This window comes from Sylvia atricapilla, chromosome 6 (assembly GCF_009819655.1).
Source record: "Sylvia atricapilla isolate bSylAtr1 chromosome 6, bSylAtr1.pri, whole genome shotgun sequence".
Taxonomy (NCBI): Eukaryota; Metazoa; Chordata; class Aves; order Passeriformes; family Sylviidae; genus Sylvia; species Sylvia atricapilla.
The window spans coordinates 24,770,929-24,785,027 of NC_089145.1; the positions used below are offsets into that span (position 1 = coordinate 24,770,929).

The 14,099-nt window shown below is 40.8% G+C and overlaps 1 protein-coding gene across 2 annotated transcripts in view; it reads right to left on the reverse strand.

Moving 5' to 3' along the window:
- LOC136362543 (transmembrane protein 263-like) overlaps positions 1-6,353 on the reverse strand; it is a 206,693-nt gene extending 200,340 nt beyond the window's left edge. Inside the window, exon 1 of one of the 2 annotated variants that reach the window (XM_066321202.1) lies at positions 6,323-6,353. Coding sequence is in view for 1 of the 2 variants with exons in the window: in XM_066321201.1 (XP_066177298.1) it covers positions 996-1,001 (6 nt within the window). In the remaining variant the exon portion in view is untranslated. Of the gene's footprint in view, positions 1-995; positions 1,113-6,322 lie in introns of those variants that run through there. The other variant, XM_066321201.1, reaches the window with a different exon arrangement.
- Between the last annotated feature and the right edge of the window lie 7,746 nt (positions 6,354-14,099).

Genomic DNA, 14,099 nt, shown 5'->3' on the forward strand with positions numbered 1-14,099 from the left:
GTGTTTGCCACACATATGTGTTTGTACTTCCCAGAACTCAACACCTGCACAAGCTGATTAACTTCTAACACACACTTACTTGACTCAGGGGCTTGGAGGAAGGCCTGAGCCAAATTTCTCCGTCGGGATTGGTACAGACCTATAGAGTTTCTGCCTCAAAGAGCTTACAACCTAGCAAATACATTTTTTTGTTTTACCGCTGGACAATTTCAGGCGGCAGGGAATGCCTGGTGTGTCTCAAGTTTCAGACTGATTAATGAAAGAAAACCCCTTCAAAAGTCATACACCTGAAAACTAAAGAAATATGGCAACATAAAGTGAAGAAAAAGCAATACAACAGCATTGCTGATTCCTAACCAACACAACTGAAGACACAACCTCGCATCTGAGCGTTATATGTTACTACTTCTATGGTCCAGCCAGCCTCAGCACCCACACCAATAGCCGGCTCAGGTTAGACACTCCCTATGCTAATAGTTTTCCACAGCAAACTACCGAGAAAGGCGACGGTCTCCCCCAGGCTCGGGGAAGGGCCTGCGAGAGCAGCAGCCCGGGTGAGCGCTGGAGCAGCGCCGGCGGCACAGCACGGCACGAACCCCACGGCCGCCGGGGACAGAACCCGCCCGCCAGATGCTGCGGATGAGGGAAGATGCCGGGGAAGGAGGGCAGTTTCTCCGTGGAGACACCAGCCTAGAAGGGCAGCGGGCGCAGGCAGCCTTTCCCGGCTCCCTTCCCGTCTCAGCACCGCAGGAAACGATCCGGGTTTTAATGGAGAAGGGGGAATTCTTTCACGGGAGACGGACCCAAGAAGCGACACCACATCCCCCGCCAAGCTGGAAGCTTCTGGAAGTTATGCGATTCATTTCGAGCGCGCACGGCTACCGCCACCTCCCGCCGCCGGTGACCGCCGGGGCCCGGCCCCCGCCCCCCGCAGCCGCCGGGAGCCGCCGCGGCCCGGCCGAGCCCCCCGCCCCGGGGACAGCCGCCAGCATCACCTTCATGCCGCGTCTCCCGGAGCACCGCCCGGCGGGGATGGAGGGAGCGCGGGCGGCCGGCGGCTGCGTGCCCGTCTCCCCCGGCGCTGGGGCTCCGGCTCCTCCTGCCCGATGTAAACACACACCGGCGGGCGGGGGGAGGCTGGGCCGGGGGCAGCGCCATGGCAACCCGGCCGGAAGAGGAAGCGCGGGGGTCAGGGGCGCCATGTTGGCGGGGGGCTCGGGCTGGCTGCCGTGCCGCGGGAGGCTCGGAGCAGAGCCCTCCCCGGGGAGCCGCGGCTCCGCGCAGCCTTCACCGGCACTCCCCGCCAGCCACAGCCGCTGCCCGGCACGGCGGGTGGAGTGCTTCACCTGCAGTAACGTACTGGCCTCTTCCAGTTTCCAGTGTAAACTGCTGGGAATGCAGCGGGGACTGATTGACTCGGGCGTAAGTCAAACATGGAAGCAGTGTTTGTTCGGCCAAGATGAGGAGCTAGTTCTCCGAGTTCTGCCCTCGCTGCAGGCTTACCGGCATTCACAGAATCAAATAGGATCCATTAGGTTGGAAAATGTCTATGAGATCATTGAGTCTAACATAGACACTTCCACGTCAGCTACACCATGGCACTAAATGCCATATCCAGTCTTAAAGAAACTCCAAAAAGACGGTGACTGCACCACCTCCCTGGTCAGTCCATTCCGGTGTCTGACCACCCTTTTTGTGAAGACATTCCTCCTAATATCCAAGCTAAACCTCCCCTAGTGCAGGTTGACACTATGACCTCTCATATTGTCACTTGTCAGCTGGGAGAAGGGACTGACCCGCAGCTGGTACAACCTCCTTCCAGAGAATTGTAGGGAGAGGTCACCCCTGAGCCTCCTTTTCTCCGGGCTAAAGATCCCCATGTCCCTCAGCTGCTCCTCGCAGGACATGCACTCCACACCCTCACCAGCTGGACAATCAATGCTGGTCCCAAGCTGGGTGACCGGGAGGCCGTGGGGCTTTGGTGCCCTCTCCTCATCCTCCAGCCTGCAGGATGGGGGCTGTGCCCAGGCTGCTGCGTCGAGCCAGGGAGTACCGTTTGGTGGAAAAGATAAAAGGATCTGGACAGAAGCTTTGGTGTCTAAAGTTTTCTTTCTCTTGTATGGCTTTCCAACTATCACTGAGCACAACCACGCACATGGATAGAAGCATGTTCTGCTAGTGGATGGTTTGGTGCAATGAGAGAAGCCAGACAAAGCAAAACAAAAAGAAGAGTGGTTTGAAGTAATGATTTCTGAAATAGGGAGAGAAAAAAAAAACATTAAGTGAATGACTGTGATTAAGAATTTTTTTTCTCTGATTTAATATTATTCCAGATATGATGCTGAGTTAATATGTAGAGGACATAACTAACTCAACAACTGGTTGAATCCAAAAGAGGAAAGCCTGGTTTTGTTCCTTTTTTTAAATTCTTGATTAAGAAATGTTGCAATTTCCTCTCTAAAACAGTGCCCTACACACCTATATATGTCTTTTATGGCATTATGGAATACAGTGGACCCTATTTAGTCAGAAACCATTAAAGGAACAATTACATTGCCTAATAGCTTCTCTCAGTGCACAGTTGATTTTTTTGTTTGTCCCATACTGTCATTTCAAATTGCAGAATGTCCTTGGAGTGGTGCCGTAAGACTGGTTTCCATTTCTCAGTTACAAAGGAAACTCTTGGAAGATACCAAAGTAATTCCCACACCTCACACAGGATAACAATTAAAAAGGTTAATTTCCTTTCCTTTTCACAACACATCCATGCCTTACATAATTATCTGCACCACTTCTCAGAGGAATTATTCTGCAGCCTTTCCTGGAACAGACTCTCGTAGCAGAAATTATAATTTCTTATGCACATATAAAGATACTTCACTTCAAGCATGTGAATTTTCTCAGAAGAGCAGTAGTGGAAGCAAGTGAATTCAGTGAAGGTTTCACATACCACAATAATTTCTACAGATCTGCACGTATATGTGTCTGTGGATATAAGCACACCTAAAACGTGCAAGATACTACCCTCTATATTAGAAATATGAAACCAACTGTAATACTATAACCAAAATGTATGTCCTTCCTGCAAAACAAAATTTATAGCAAATAATCTTGTCAATAGTATTAGTAGAATTATATTAAAATTTTAATTGTGTAATGCAAGTACATATTTCACTGGGTAGAAAGAAGGTCATATAAGGTTTGTGTTGAGTTTAGCATGTAAATTATAACCTGATTAACAATACAATAATATTGCCTAAAGTATAAAGAGTTAAAGAGAAAAATACCTTTTCCCTTGCCCAGGTTAAATTATTCACGCTAGTAAAGTTCAAAATGCAACTTTCTCCGTTTAAGACAGTGAATTTCAGATGACCATAATTTTTTTTCAGCAAGTTCCGAAGCCCATAAAATAAAATAGATTGAAGTGCAATCTTTTAAGTAAGTTAACTTTCCGTTGTAATGTTTGCAATGTCTGCAGAACATTTAAAGAATGTTCCAGCTGAAAAATCAGAATATTCTGGATGATAGACAAATAGGGGACGAGGAGGGGGGGCAATGCATGAGAAAGCAATTTGTTTACTTTGTGCTAAGCAAAGAAAGTATTCTATTCCTGAAACTATATCAGCAGCACCAAAATTATTACTTAGTTTTATCCAAAAGTATTTAGTCCATTTAATGCACTGCCATCTTGTCTGGTGAGATTCACCTCAAAAGTGTGTCTCTACTGAAGTAAAATGGCAAATGTATTTGCTTCCATAAACTCCACTGTGTGTAAATTAAAAGTGATGTCTTTCCATGGAGAAATTCCCCTCCCAACCTCCAAGAAGTATGGATGAACTGGGGAGATTTCCCTATGTAGCATTTTCAGTGAAGGCTGGGGTCTCAAACACCTTAACTAAAGCATTGTTCATTTATAATTTTCTTCAAGGTGTTCAATTCAGTGAAAAAAATATTTTTACCTTCAAATTTGGTCTCAGTACATTCCCAAACTACTTATTAGAAAAACAGTTTTATAAATGTTACCATGCTTTGTGTAGGAGTGAGTGTGTGTGAAATAGTGATATTCAGGTATATATTTTTTGGTGTAGACTAGAAAGACCATTCCTCAGATGCAAAATTACTACAGCTTCTTCCTGTCATATTTACTAGCTTTAGGAGATGAGATTCCAGCACTTTTTGCCTATGCTGATAACCACACACTGGCTCAGAGGTAAGAACCCAATCAACAACTGAAGTCCCAAATCACATTACAATGATAGAGCTTTCTTTTAGATGTATTCAAAAAGACTGAGATAACTAATGATTGTTTCAAAGCACTCAGGTGGACAGAAACATTAAAACAGAGATAATTAATACTAGATTAGACTGCTGCAAGGTTCAGTTTCACCTGAGTACAGGTGGCTGGCATCATCAAGCAGAATGGCCCTGCTTTGTTACTCATTTACCTCATTTTTTTCATTCCTAGTTTCTTAAGTCATATTCTTGCCCTGTGTGACATTTGAGCAGCCCTATCATTGCCTGCTGTTAAAAAACATAATGCAGCAAAAAGAAATGCAAGTGCCAGGTGGTATAAAACAAGAAAGTGATACACAGCAAAGTAATTCACTGAACAGGTGGTCACAGTTTGGTGGCAGTAGCTGGCTCATGTGTTAAAGGGTCTTACTAGAAAGGAAATTATTTCAAGACAGTGAAGCTGCTGGTTAGTAATGGAGTTTTTAAAACTCCTCCAGACATCTCTGTTCCAGATGAAAAACAACTCCCTTATCTTGAGAAAATAAATTTGCTATTGGCCTTTTCAAGCATCCCAAGAACACCCAACAAACAAATTAGCCACAACTTTGCAAACACATAAGACTCAGTTTTCCTCATGCTACATCTTGGGGGAGGACTTGTATATTGAGAGACCTCCCCTTACTTCGTTTGCCTTACAGACCTCTGTAGCTGACCTTACAGCAGCATTTGATTATCCCTTTCGTAACTTCACCTCTGCAGCATCTCTGCAAGGTAGGGAGGTACTTGCTGCACCGGGTAGCCAGATATTGGAAAACATTCCAATTCCAGGAGAGAATTAATAAAATTCTCTCTGGCATGAAGTTCAGCTGAAGGCACAAAGGTTACTAAACCAAGGGAAGCTATATACCTCCAGCAGTCAGTTGCCTAAACACTACCCTACACTGGAATCTGAACAGGGTATCAGCTGCCACAAAAAACTCTGTCACTTTGTTTGTGACAGAGAAAGGAGCATCACTTAGCCTCCTACATCCTGTGCTGGTAACAGCCTAATTCAGGAACTGACTCCTTTTAAGGAGTTCCTATGTTGCTATAGGACGCAAAAGGAATGACATGCACTCAGTCAAGTCGTTAGGGCAAAAAGAAGGAAGTTTCTTTTTCTATTTCGATTTATATAGGTTTTGGACAATGACCACGGATTGGAGGGTGTGGTTGACACCTCTCCAACCACACTGGTCAAACTAGAAGTCTATCAATTGTCCTTCCTCAAGAGAAGAATGATAAACAAGAAGGACAGTTGCAATAACATCACTTTGTTTACATGGAAATCTGTGAGAAACTCTACTACAAAAACGCAAACATCAGAAGGCTGAAAAAGATCAGGGCAACATTCCTATTAATTTTAAAACACCCTTAAATCCCAATGGTTGAACAAGAAAACCATAGACAGCCTTGTGATTGGATGTATCATCGGATTCACAGTTGTAGAAAGGACCATTTAGAGGTCCACAGGTTTCCATCTGCCCTCTCCTATGAAGGGCCCATGATACTCAAGCTGAAGAATTTGGCATGCCAAAAGCTCATATGCAGGAGGGTTTTTTTCCCCTCTGCAGATTTCAGTGTTTCACATGGCATTTTAGCATTAGGTGCAAAGTGTACAGGTATGTTTAAAAGCAAAAGAAAGGCTTGGTGTTGCATGAAATAAAGATAACCTGCAGTTCCCCCTGGGCAGTAGGAAGTGTTTTTATCAGGAAATAGGAGAGGTAACAAGAAAAGGAATGGAATCAAGTGTAGATAAGTAGTCAGCATAATCCTGAATACCTTGTTAGGGAATGGTAACAATAGGAGATTTATTAATAATTTCTGAAATTTGTTACAGCCAGATTTGACATATTGCTTCATGCATATAACATCTGGGTCTTGCCCATGGAAAGAAGAGATTTTGATGTTTCTGTGATAAAACAATGTGTTACACTCCTCATGTATCAAGCACATTTTGTGACGATATATCCCTCTTATTGGGAAAGTTCTTATCTAAAATCCATTTCAAATCTTTATTAAAGATCCTTCTGCACAAAGATAGAGCATTTACCCATTACCTTGTAGAGCTGTGATCAGTCTGCTCACTTTTCTGAATGCAAATGTTTCTTACTCAGTTCTGTAAAATCCTGAACTCCAAAGATCAGCTTGGCTTTTTGTGTCATTATATTATGTTCTTTGTTGTGTTTCTTTATAGTTCTTTGAAAGAGTGTTGTTAAATGAGGCAAGCTGCTTAATGCATGTGACAGAGCCTCTCCCAACCTGTTACATGACAGGAAAATAAATACACTGGAGATGATATGAGAAGTCACTGAACTATTGACATGGTCTGCTTATTCTCAGAGCAACAAGAAAGAACAGGTTTCTATTTCATTATGGCAGGAGGTGTTTCATGAGGCTTCTATTAAATGGACAAAGCACTTCCACCAACAGATGATGACATCTTCTAGTGAGATTTTGTACAAAATGGCTTGTATAAAAAAAGAGCACATTGTTGGCAACCAAGGATTCTTACAGCCTGATTTTTCACCTACATCTTATATCATGCACATCCCTGCATACACTAGGTAGAAAATGCTACACCCGGCAAGGACAGCATAAATAATAAAGAAGAGCCATTGTAGACGCATAACTGTAGTGGTTGCACCTCCCACTCATTAGATAATAGTTATAGGAGCATTCAGATATTAAATTTAGGATTTAGTCGTTGAGGCTGTACAAAATTGTCACTAATTTCCTTAGGATTTTTCTTTTGTTTCAGTACAATAGGAATACAAGAGACATCCCATCCAATCTACTCTCAAACTGGTGAAGAATTTTATTTTATCTGAAGACAAAATTCTTTTTAATTAGACTTCATGTTTTTTGAGAATGAAGAAGACACTAATTTTAGTTTAGCTTTAAAATATAATAAAGGTAAACAGCTTGTTCATGTAGTGCATGGTTAGCTTTGAATCACTGAGAAAAATAAACTAACAAGATTTGAAATAACTTCATACCAAATAAACTGTGAAAGCATCTATATTTATAGGTTTCCAAAATTAAAATTCAAATGAGATTAATTGAAAAATCCAGCCTAAAAAGTGACTGAAAGCTGCATTTCATCAAAAGCCATGTGTTTGGCAATAAAAGCGGGGTTTGATAATTTTAATGAGGGGAAAAACCCTGAAAAAAGCAAGTTTGAACTTTTGGCTTCACTTAAACAAAGCTTCTGTATTTCATACGCCTTTAGTTATAGAGCATGAAGGCAGATTAATTTTTATATAGGCTTCTTGCAACAAAAAACTGTTTCTGCCAAAATGCCAGGATACATAACTGGATTCACATATGGACTTCCCAGATTTCAGGAATTTTCAGAATCATTTTTACTTTTAACTCATGCCAAAGACTTGGATCTGTAGAGATAGCAAAGCTCTGCTAGTAGATTCTGCTGACATTTGGAATCACCAGTGATTTTTTCTCAGGATGTCAGAAAAGGCTCTTGATAATAATTCACCCCTGTATGAACAATAAAATTCATATGATGGTTTCTGTCTTTACAAGGTATTTTTTACTTGTTTAAGTATTTTTTTTCCACCTGCACAGACAGTAAATTCTTTTACAGGAAGGAGACACTGACATGATAATGCTTGCAGAGTTATGGTGTTTCCTATATAACCTGTGCTTCTGGCCAACATCTTCTAATGGATTTATCATCCATTGTGTGATCTCCCCTCTCCAGAGTAAAGTTTCTTCTCAATGTTGACAACAGGGATGAAAAATCAACTAGCTGCCTTCAACCCTAGAATCTGTGGTCCAGAAAGAATACTAGTGGCATTGAACTGAGGTACACTTTTATTCCAGCATAAACTGTACCTCAAGTGTTAAGACATAATGAAATATTACTTGATTAACATTCTGCTGAGTGTGTGTGTTCCTTTTGAGTAAGTGGAATTTTCCTTTCCCCTGTACTTTTATAGATTAATGAGAGGTTAATATCAGTTGTTTGTTTCTCGGCTGGGCACTGTGTGAACTTTCTTTTCCTAAGATGTACAGGTGTACTTTGGGCTGTAACTAATCCACTGCTTGTCCACTGCAGCTTTAGCCAACTGTCTCTTACTCCCTCTCCCAGGTCATCTTTCCAACCTGACCACTGATCTACAAAGCATCCACTGCCTTGCATTAGATCCATACTAATGTTCCAAGACATCCTCTGGAATAGTGACAGTGTTGTTGGACTGCAGCACTAGGAAACAGGCAGAGACCATCTACATGGGAATCTATAGCAAAAAGGAAAATGACAGTCAGTGTCACCACACTGACACAGTAACTGCCAGAGATGCTTCACTTCTCACACAGACACATATTGTGCAGCTTTAAAAACTACCCACATTCAACAGCTTCTGTTTAAAACAAGTTTCCACCAAGAGCAGCTGACAATACACATTAATATTGGTAGGAAAGTCCAATCGCTAGGCAAAAAAAAAATTCTAAAAAATCCCCCAGACACATCCTCAGAGGCAGGTCTGTGTTCAAGCTGCCTATCGTGTCAGGTTAGGGTAGATGTCAGCACCTGGAATGGTGTCTAGGGTGTTGAGTACTGCAAACCAACTATACGTAATCCCAGAATGACTAGTAATAAACAAGGAATAGTGTTACACGTTCCCTTATTTGGTACAATATGCAATCCATGTGTCGTTTCTGCAATTTACAGTCAGTACAGGTATTGCAAGTTGCCACAGGTGACTGACTCTCTTCCTATGGATTAGGGTTAGAGCAAGTCCCGGTCTTCAGATGATAAATGAACTCCAGAGGACTGTCTTTCATTCTGTAGGCACTGATCTCACTTTAGTAAGAACAGAGGTTTCCAGATAATTCCTTGAAGCAAAAGCTGCATGAAAGAGGGAGTAATTTACCATTCATTAAACCGTGCACTGGAGATGCTGTATGAATAGAAATGATGGGAGTACACATATTCAAAAAAATGCCTAGCAGTACATTAGTCAAAGGATACACTCTCTTGTATTTCTGAATGTTTGATTGGAGTTGCACACAAAGTGGGTGACAACAATGCTTCAGAGCTGATCATATAATACATAACCAGCATTTTGACAGGAATCCAGTTCCATCTCAAACCCAACTCACAGCAGTGGATTGGAGGGGTTGGGGGAGGGATATTCATACTTGGCTTTCCCACAAAACCAAACAAGAAGTATTTTGCATAGACTGTTTAAATGCTTGTTGCAGATTTCATGCCCTCTTAAAAAACCCCTGGCAGAGCAAATATTTGTTAGCGTTTGTTTGCTTAGGTGCTTGCAAGAGACACTGCCCCTATGCAAAACTCTGTGCTTCTGCCTTTATGCACGTATGCTTTTATGCCTGTATATGGGGATTAGCACGTACAGTTAATCCTTTTTCTGAGCCCAGTGAAATGTGGTGAGACCATTACTGCCATGAAAGGGATCTTTCATCTCCTTCATACTGTTCTCTGCTAATGGGCTGTGCCTTGATAATTATAGCTCTGAAAGGAAAAAAAATTACCTCAGTTTGCCTATTGTAGAGCTACCATGGAGATAGGATACCAGCATTGCCCTGGAGATAAAAGCACAGGCAAGTTATATGGACTCTAGTCCATATATGAAAAATATATGAGTTACTTAAAAAGCAAAATGCTAAAGGTCTCAGTTCTCCACTGCAGCAGGTAAAGTGCTGAGTTTGCATAGCAGAAGTGCATAAAATGCTGGGGCAATCCCACAGCTGTCAGAAAGCACAGGTTCAGATACAGCAGGCTCAGATTCTGTCACCTTATTTTTTTTTGTTCCTTCTTTCCTTGCTTTAATTTTACTGTTCATGAGGTATCCAGTTCTTCAGCTGACAGAGACAGCAATGTAACCTTACATAGTAGTTTCAGCTCCTTTTAATCTCCAGGAGAAAGACAGTGACCAACTGAATTTTCTTTTTTTTTTTTTTTTTTTTTTTTTTCCCCTAGTAGAAGAACATTGGCATCTAAAATATCTGACTTAAGTATCAACCAGCACTAAGATACTACAGCAGGTTCTCAGATTTCCCTGTTTCAGGTTTGACTTAATTGCTGTGTAGAATGACATAAAAGCACCCAGATGATTTGTAAGTGCTTACAAGAGAATGCTTCAAAACTGTTCCTTTGCCAAATATTGGAATATTTGAAAAATAGGAATGTGTAGCAATCCATATAGAAAGTGAGGACATGAGATTTAGTTCTCATTCTACTACTGAGAGATCCCGGATATACTTTTCCAGGAGTCAGCATCTGAATTTCTTTACTAATGAAATGCAGCTACTCACCACATTTTTCAGTGTAATATTTTAATATAGTTTCATAATAATTGGATGAGACATGCTAAGAAAATTCTGAGCATTATTATCTGTTTGTATATTTTTTGATGTTTTTTAGCCTAGCAGTGGAGTCCCAAAACATGTGCTGTCCTACAAATACTCAGAGAAACTGAGCCTATTCGATTTCTGAAGTATCAGCCCAACAGATTTATGAAAGAAATGTTTGCTTTCTCCCAAGTGCTCAATGCTTACCTAGTAAGAAATTTCATCTGAAAGTAATCTCTTGTGTACGAAACCATTTTTCTCTCTTGTCCTGAAATCTGCTGTGGAAACACATGTACATACATATATGCTTGTGTGTTTTTATAAAGTCCAAATTCTGGTTGCAGAGAGAGACCTGAAAAATGTACACTTGTAATATGAACCTTTTAAAAGTCTCCCAAAAATCAAAGAAGTTAGACAAATGACAACTAAAATAATAAAAACTTGAAAACGGCAACAAAATATAATTATCTGAAATGGAAATAAGAAGTGTACTAGACATTATAAAAATACAACAATGATGCTTAGACACAGGAAGCAGTGTAAGAATGGAAGATCTGAATAGTGAAAATAAAAAGCAGCATAAATTCTGACAAATGGCATCATATAACATGGGTAAATGAGAATTAAAAAAACCCAAACCAAAACAAAAATCAATCAAGGTTGATGGAATCAGTAGATAAGCAAGTAGTAAAGGAGAAGATGAGGTTACTGCAAAGCTGTGCATCCCTTAGGCCAATGTGCTACAGAGCAGAACAGGGATGTTCCTGATAAAACATTTCTTACAGGAGCTGATCTGAGAAAATACCATAATTAGGAAGAATGTCTCAGAGGAAATATTACTGCTGACAAGAAAGGGTTTTAGTACAAATCAGCACAATGAATAGTAACAACTTACTAGGAGCAGCTGATCCTCACCCAGGAGTTCAGAGGCAGCTCACACATGAAACTGTTTGGCTGCTGAGTGAGCTCAGTAAGTGCTGCTTAAATCACCACAGTGCCAGAGCTACAGGAAAGTGCCATCAAACTTTAAAAAGGATCCAAGATGAGAAATTGCATTCCTTCTATACCATATATTTGGCCTAGTCTTGGTCTCTTTCCTGGACCTTGGATCTGTGTTGTGTCCCTGTCTTTAGTCTTGTCTGTGCCTTCAGTTTCTGGATGCAATTCACATCAAACAGGCTGTGCTCTCCTAGGGGGAGCCCCTTATGGAGTACCCCAGTTCTGGCTGTTCCCTTCTGGCCCATTTTTCTTGGTTTTCTTTCTAGGCAAATCAGGAAAGGGGTAATGACCTATGCTGTGTAGTTAAAGTGGAGCTAGAACATAGTAGGAGCATTATTTGGGTTCTGCAGTAAAAGCTCCTAGGAGGACTCATGGACAAAACATATCTTGAGATCTGAGAACCTTTTAGAGAAGATGGTTCGGTTAAATGGCCCGTTTCCCAAATGGGCCATCAAAGCACCTCAGAAACACATTGTGGCATTTGTATGTACAATCTGTAGGTATCTGGGAGGTCTGTACTGCAGTCACACACTGAAGAAGCTAAACCAAAGTTTTGAGATGGTTCAGGCTAACACTGATGCATCACTTCTCAGCACAGCTTACAGGACACTCTTCATGCCTGTAAGCATTTCCTCCAGGAAGCAGTTAGTGGTCCCTGCTGAAACAGGGATCAAAGGAGCAAACAGGTTGTGAGTAGTGATGGGGCATTCCTGACTGTTTCTGGAAATGTGTCTCACTTGCACAAACAGCAAACCACTAGAGAGCAGCATTAAATCAGGACTTCTGTTATGTGTCTGAACATAAAACGGTGCTTTAGTGTGATGTTTACGGTTGGACACTGGTCTCAGACCAGGTTTTACCAGAACCAGGGAAGCTGTAGACCAGCCATTTCCATCTGGCTCAGTCCTTGGGTATGTAGATGTTCAAATACTGAAAACAACCTTTGTAGCTTGTCTCCAGGAACCAAGCTTTTCCCACGCATCAAGTTCAAAAGCTATAGTGAAGTTCTCTTCAGCCTACAGCTACTGCAAATCAGAGAAAACTGACTGTGCTGATGCTTGTGACTGATTCTTGTCTCTAGGCATCATCTTGGGTTAAGGCTCACTGATGCCTGGAGTTATCTCCAGTGCAAAGTCTTTGGACTTGCACCTCTCCTTTCTAACATTATGGTATCACTCTGACACTAAAAAAATAAAAGATAAATGGTGATAAAATAGCAGAGATCATTGCTGCAGGAGGTCTGGGAGGAACCAAACACATGTTGGTTTTAAACTGATTTCAACATAGTTTAGTATTGACACTGGTGATTTTTTTCTTGTAAAGAATGAATCTTTCTTTTAAATAAAAACATACCTAAAATGTGGAAATATGTCAATATATACAGTGGAATAAAATGCTGTAACATACACCTCAACTGATTAATATAATAAAACTAGCATTCAAAGGTGTTTTTGTATCAAGTGTATGCTTTACTCAAAACCTTTTCCATGAAAGGTATGCTTTTACTGCCTGGTAACTGGGACAAAGTAAGGACCAGGGAACAGATTAAAATTTTATTTTTGTGATTCTGACCTTTTCTGCAAAAGCCAAAACACTTTCACACTTGATCAAGGTCAATGATTTAATTATTCTAAACTGATTAACTGACTGACAACTCAAAAGCAGGAAAGCTCATTTTCTTCCCTCAATCAGTTAATGAGGCATGAATTGCATGCTTTCACTAATCCTAGCATCCTGAAAGACACAATATCTGTAAGCAGTTAACTCTTAAATATCATAATTTTTAAACACAAAGGAAGTTTTGTGTTTGGTTTTATTTTTAACTATTTTCAGCCTGTTATAGTGTAGTATAAAAGCTTCATTAAATGGCTACAAAGTTATTTTAAAATTACCTTCCACAGAATCTGACTTCTCCCTAAATGAAGAGTTGCTCAAAACAGCCTTAAAAAGAATTGTCATGTAGTAAATGCAATGTTTTCTATAATCATTACTTTAAAAATTAGGATTTTTTATGTAATAAAAACAGTTGGCTTCTTTAAACATGTAGAGATAATCTGTGATTCCTCCTCAAAAGTAATAAACTTCCTAAGGTGCATACACAGTTGAGTTATGCCAACTGTTTGTTCACTAGAAATTGCCTGCATAACCTTTGAGTGAATAGCTGGGAACTGAACTTTAATGTGATATTCCACAGGATGCTTAGACAATCATATGGCCATTCACCCCCCTGAATTTTGTTTCCCTTTACAGGACGGGAAGCCTTCATAAGTTGATTCACTCTAATGCTTTCAACAGGGAAAATGCCTCTGTACTTTCTCATTATGGAAAAAACATGGGACGTACTATACTTAATGCTTGTGATGATACCTGTTACTGATACAGAACCCTCTACTTAAACACCTACAGGTGTTTGTTTTTTCTAACTTTGTCATTTAACCTTTTGGTAGGAGCAATTTGGATTACATGGTGAAAGAAGTGCACATTCTCTGTCA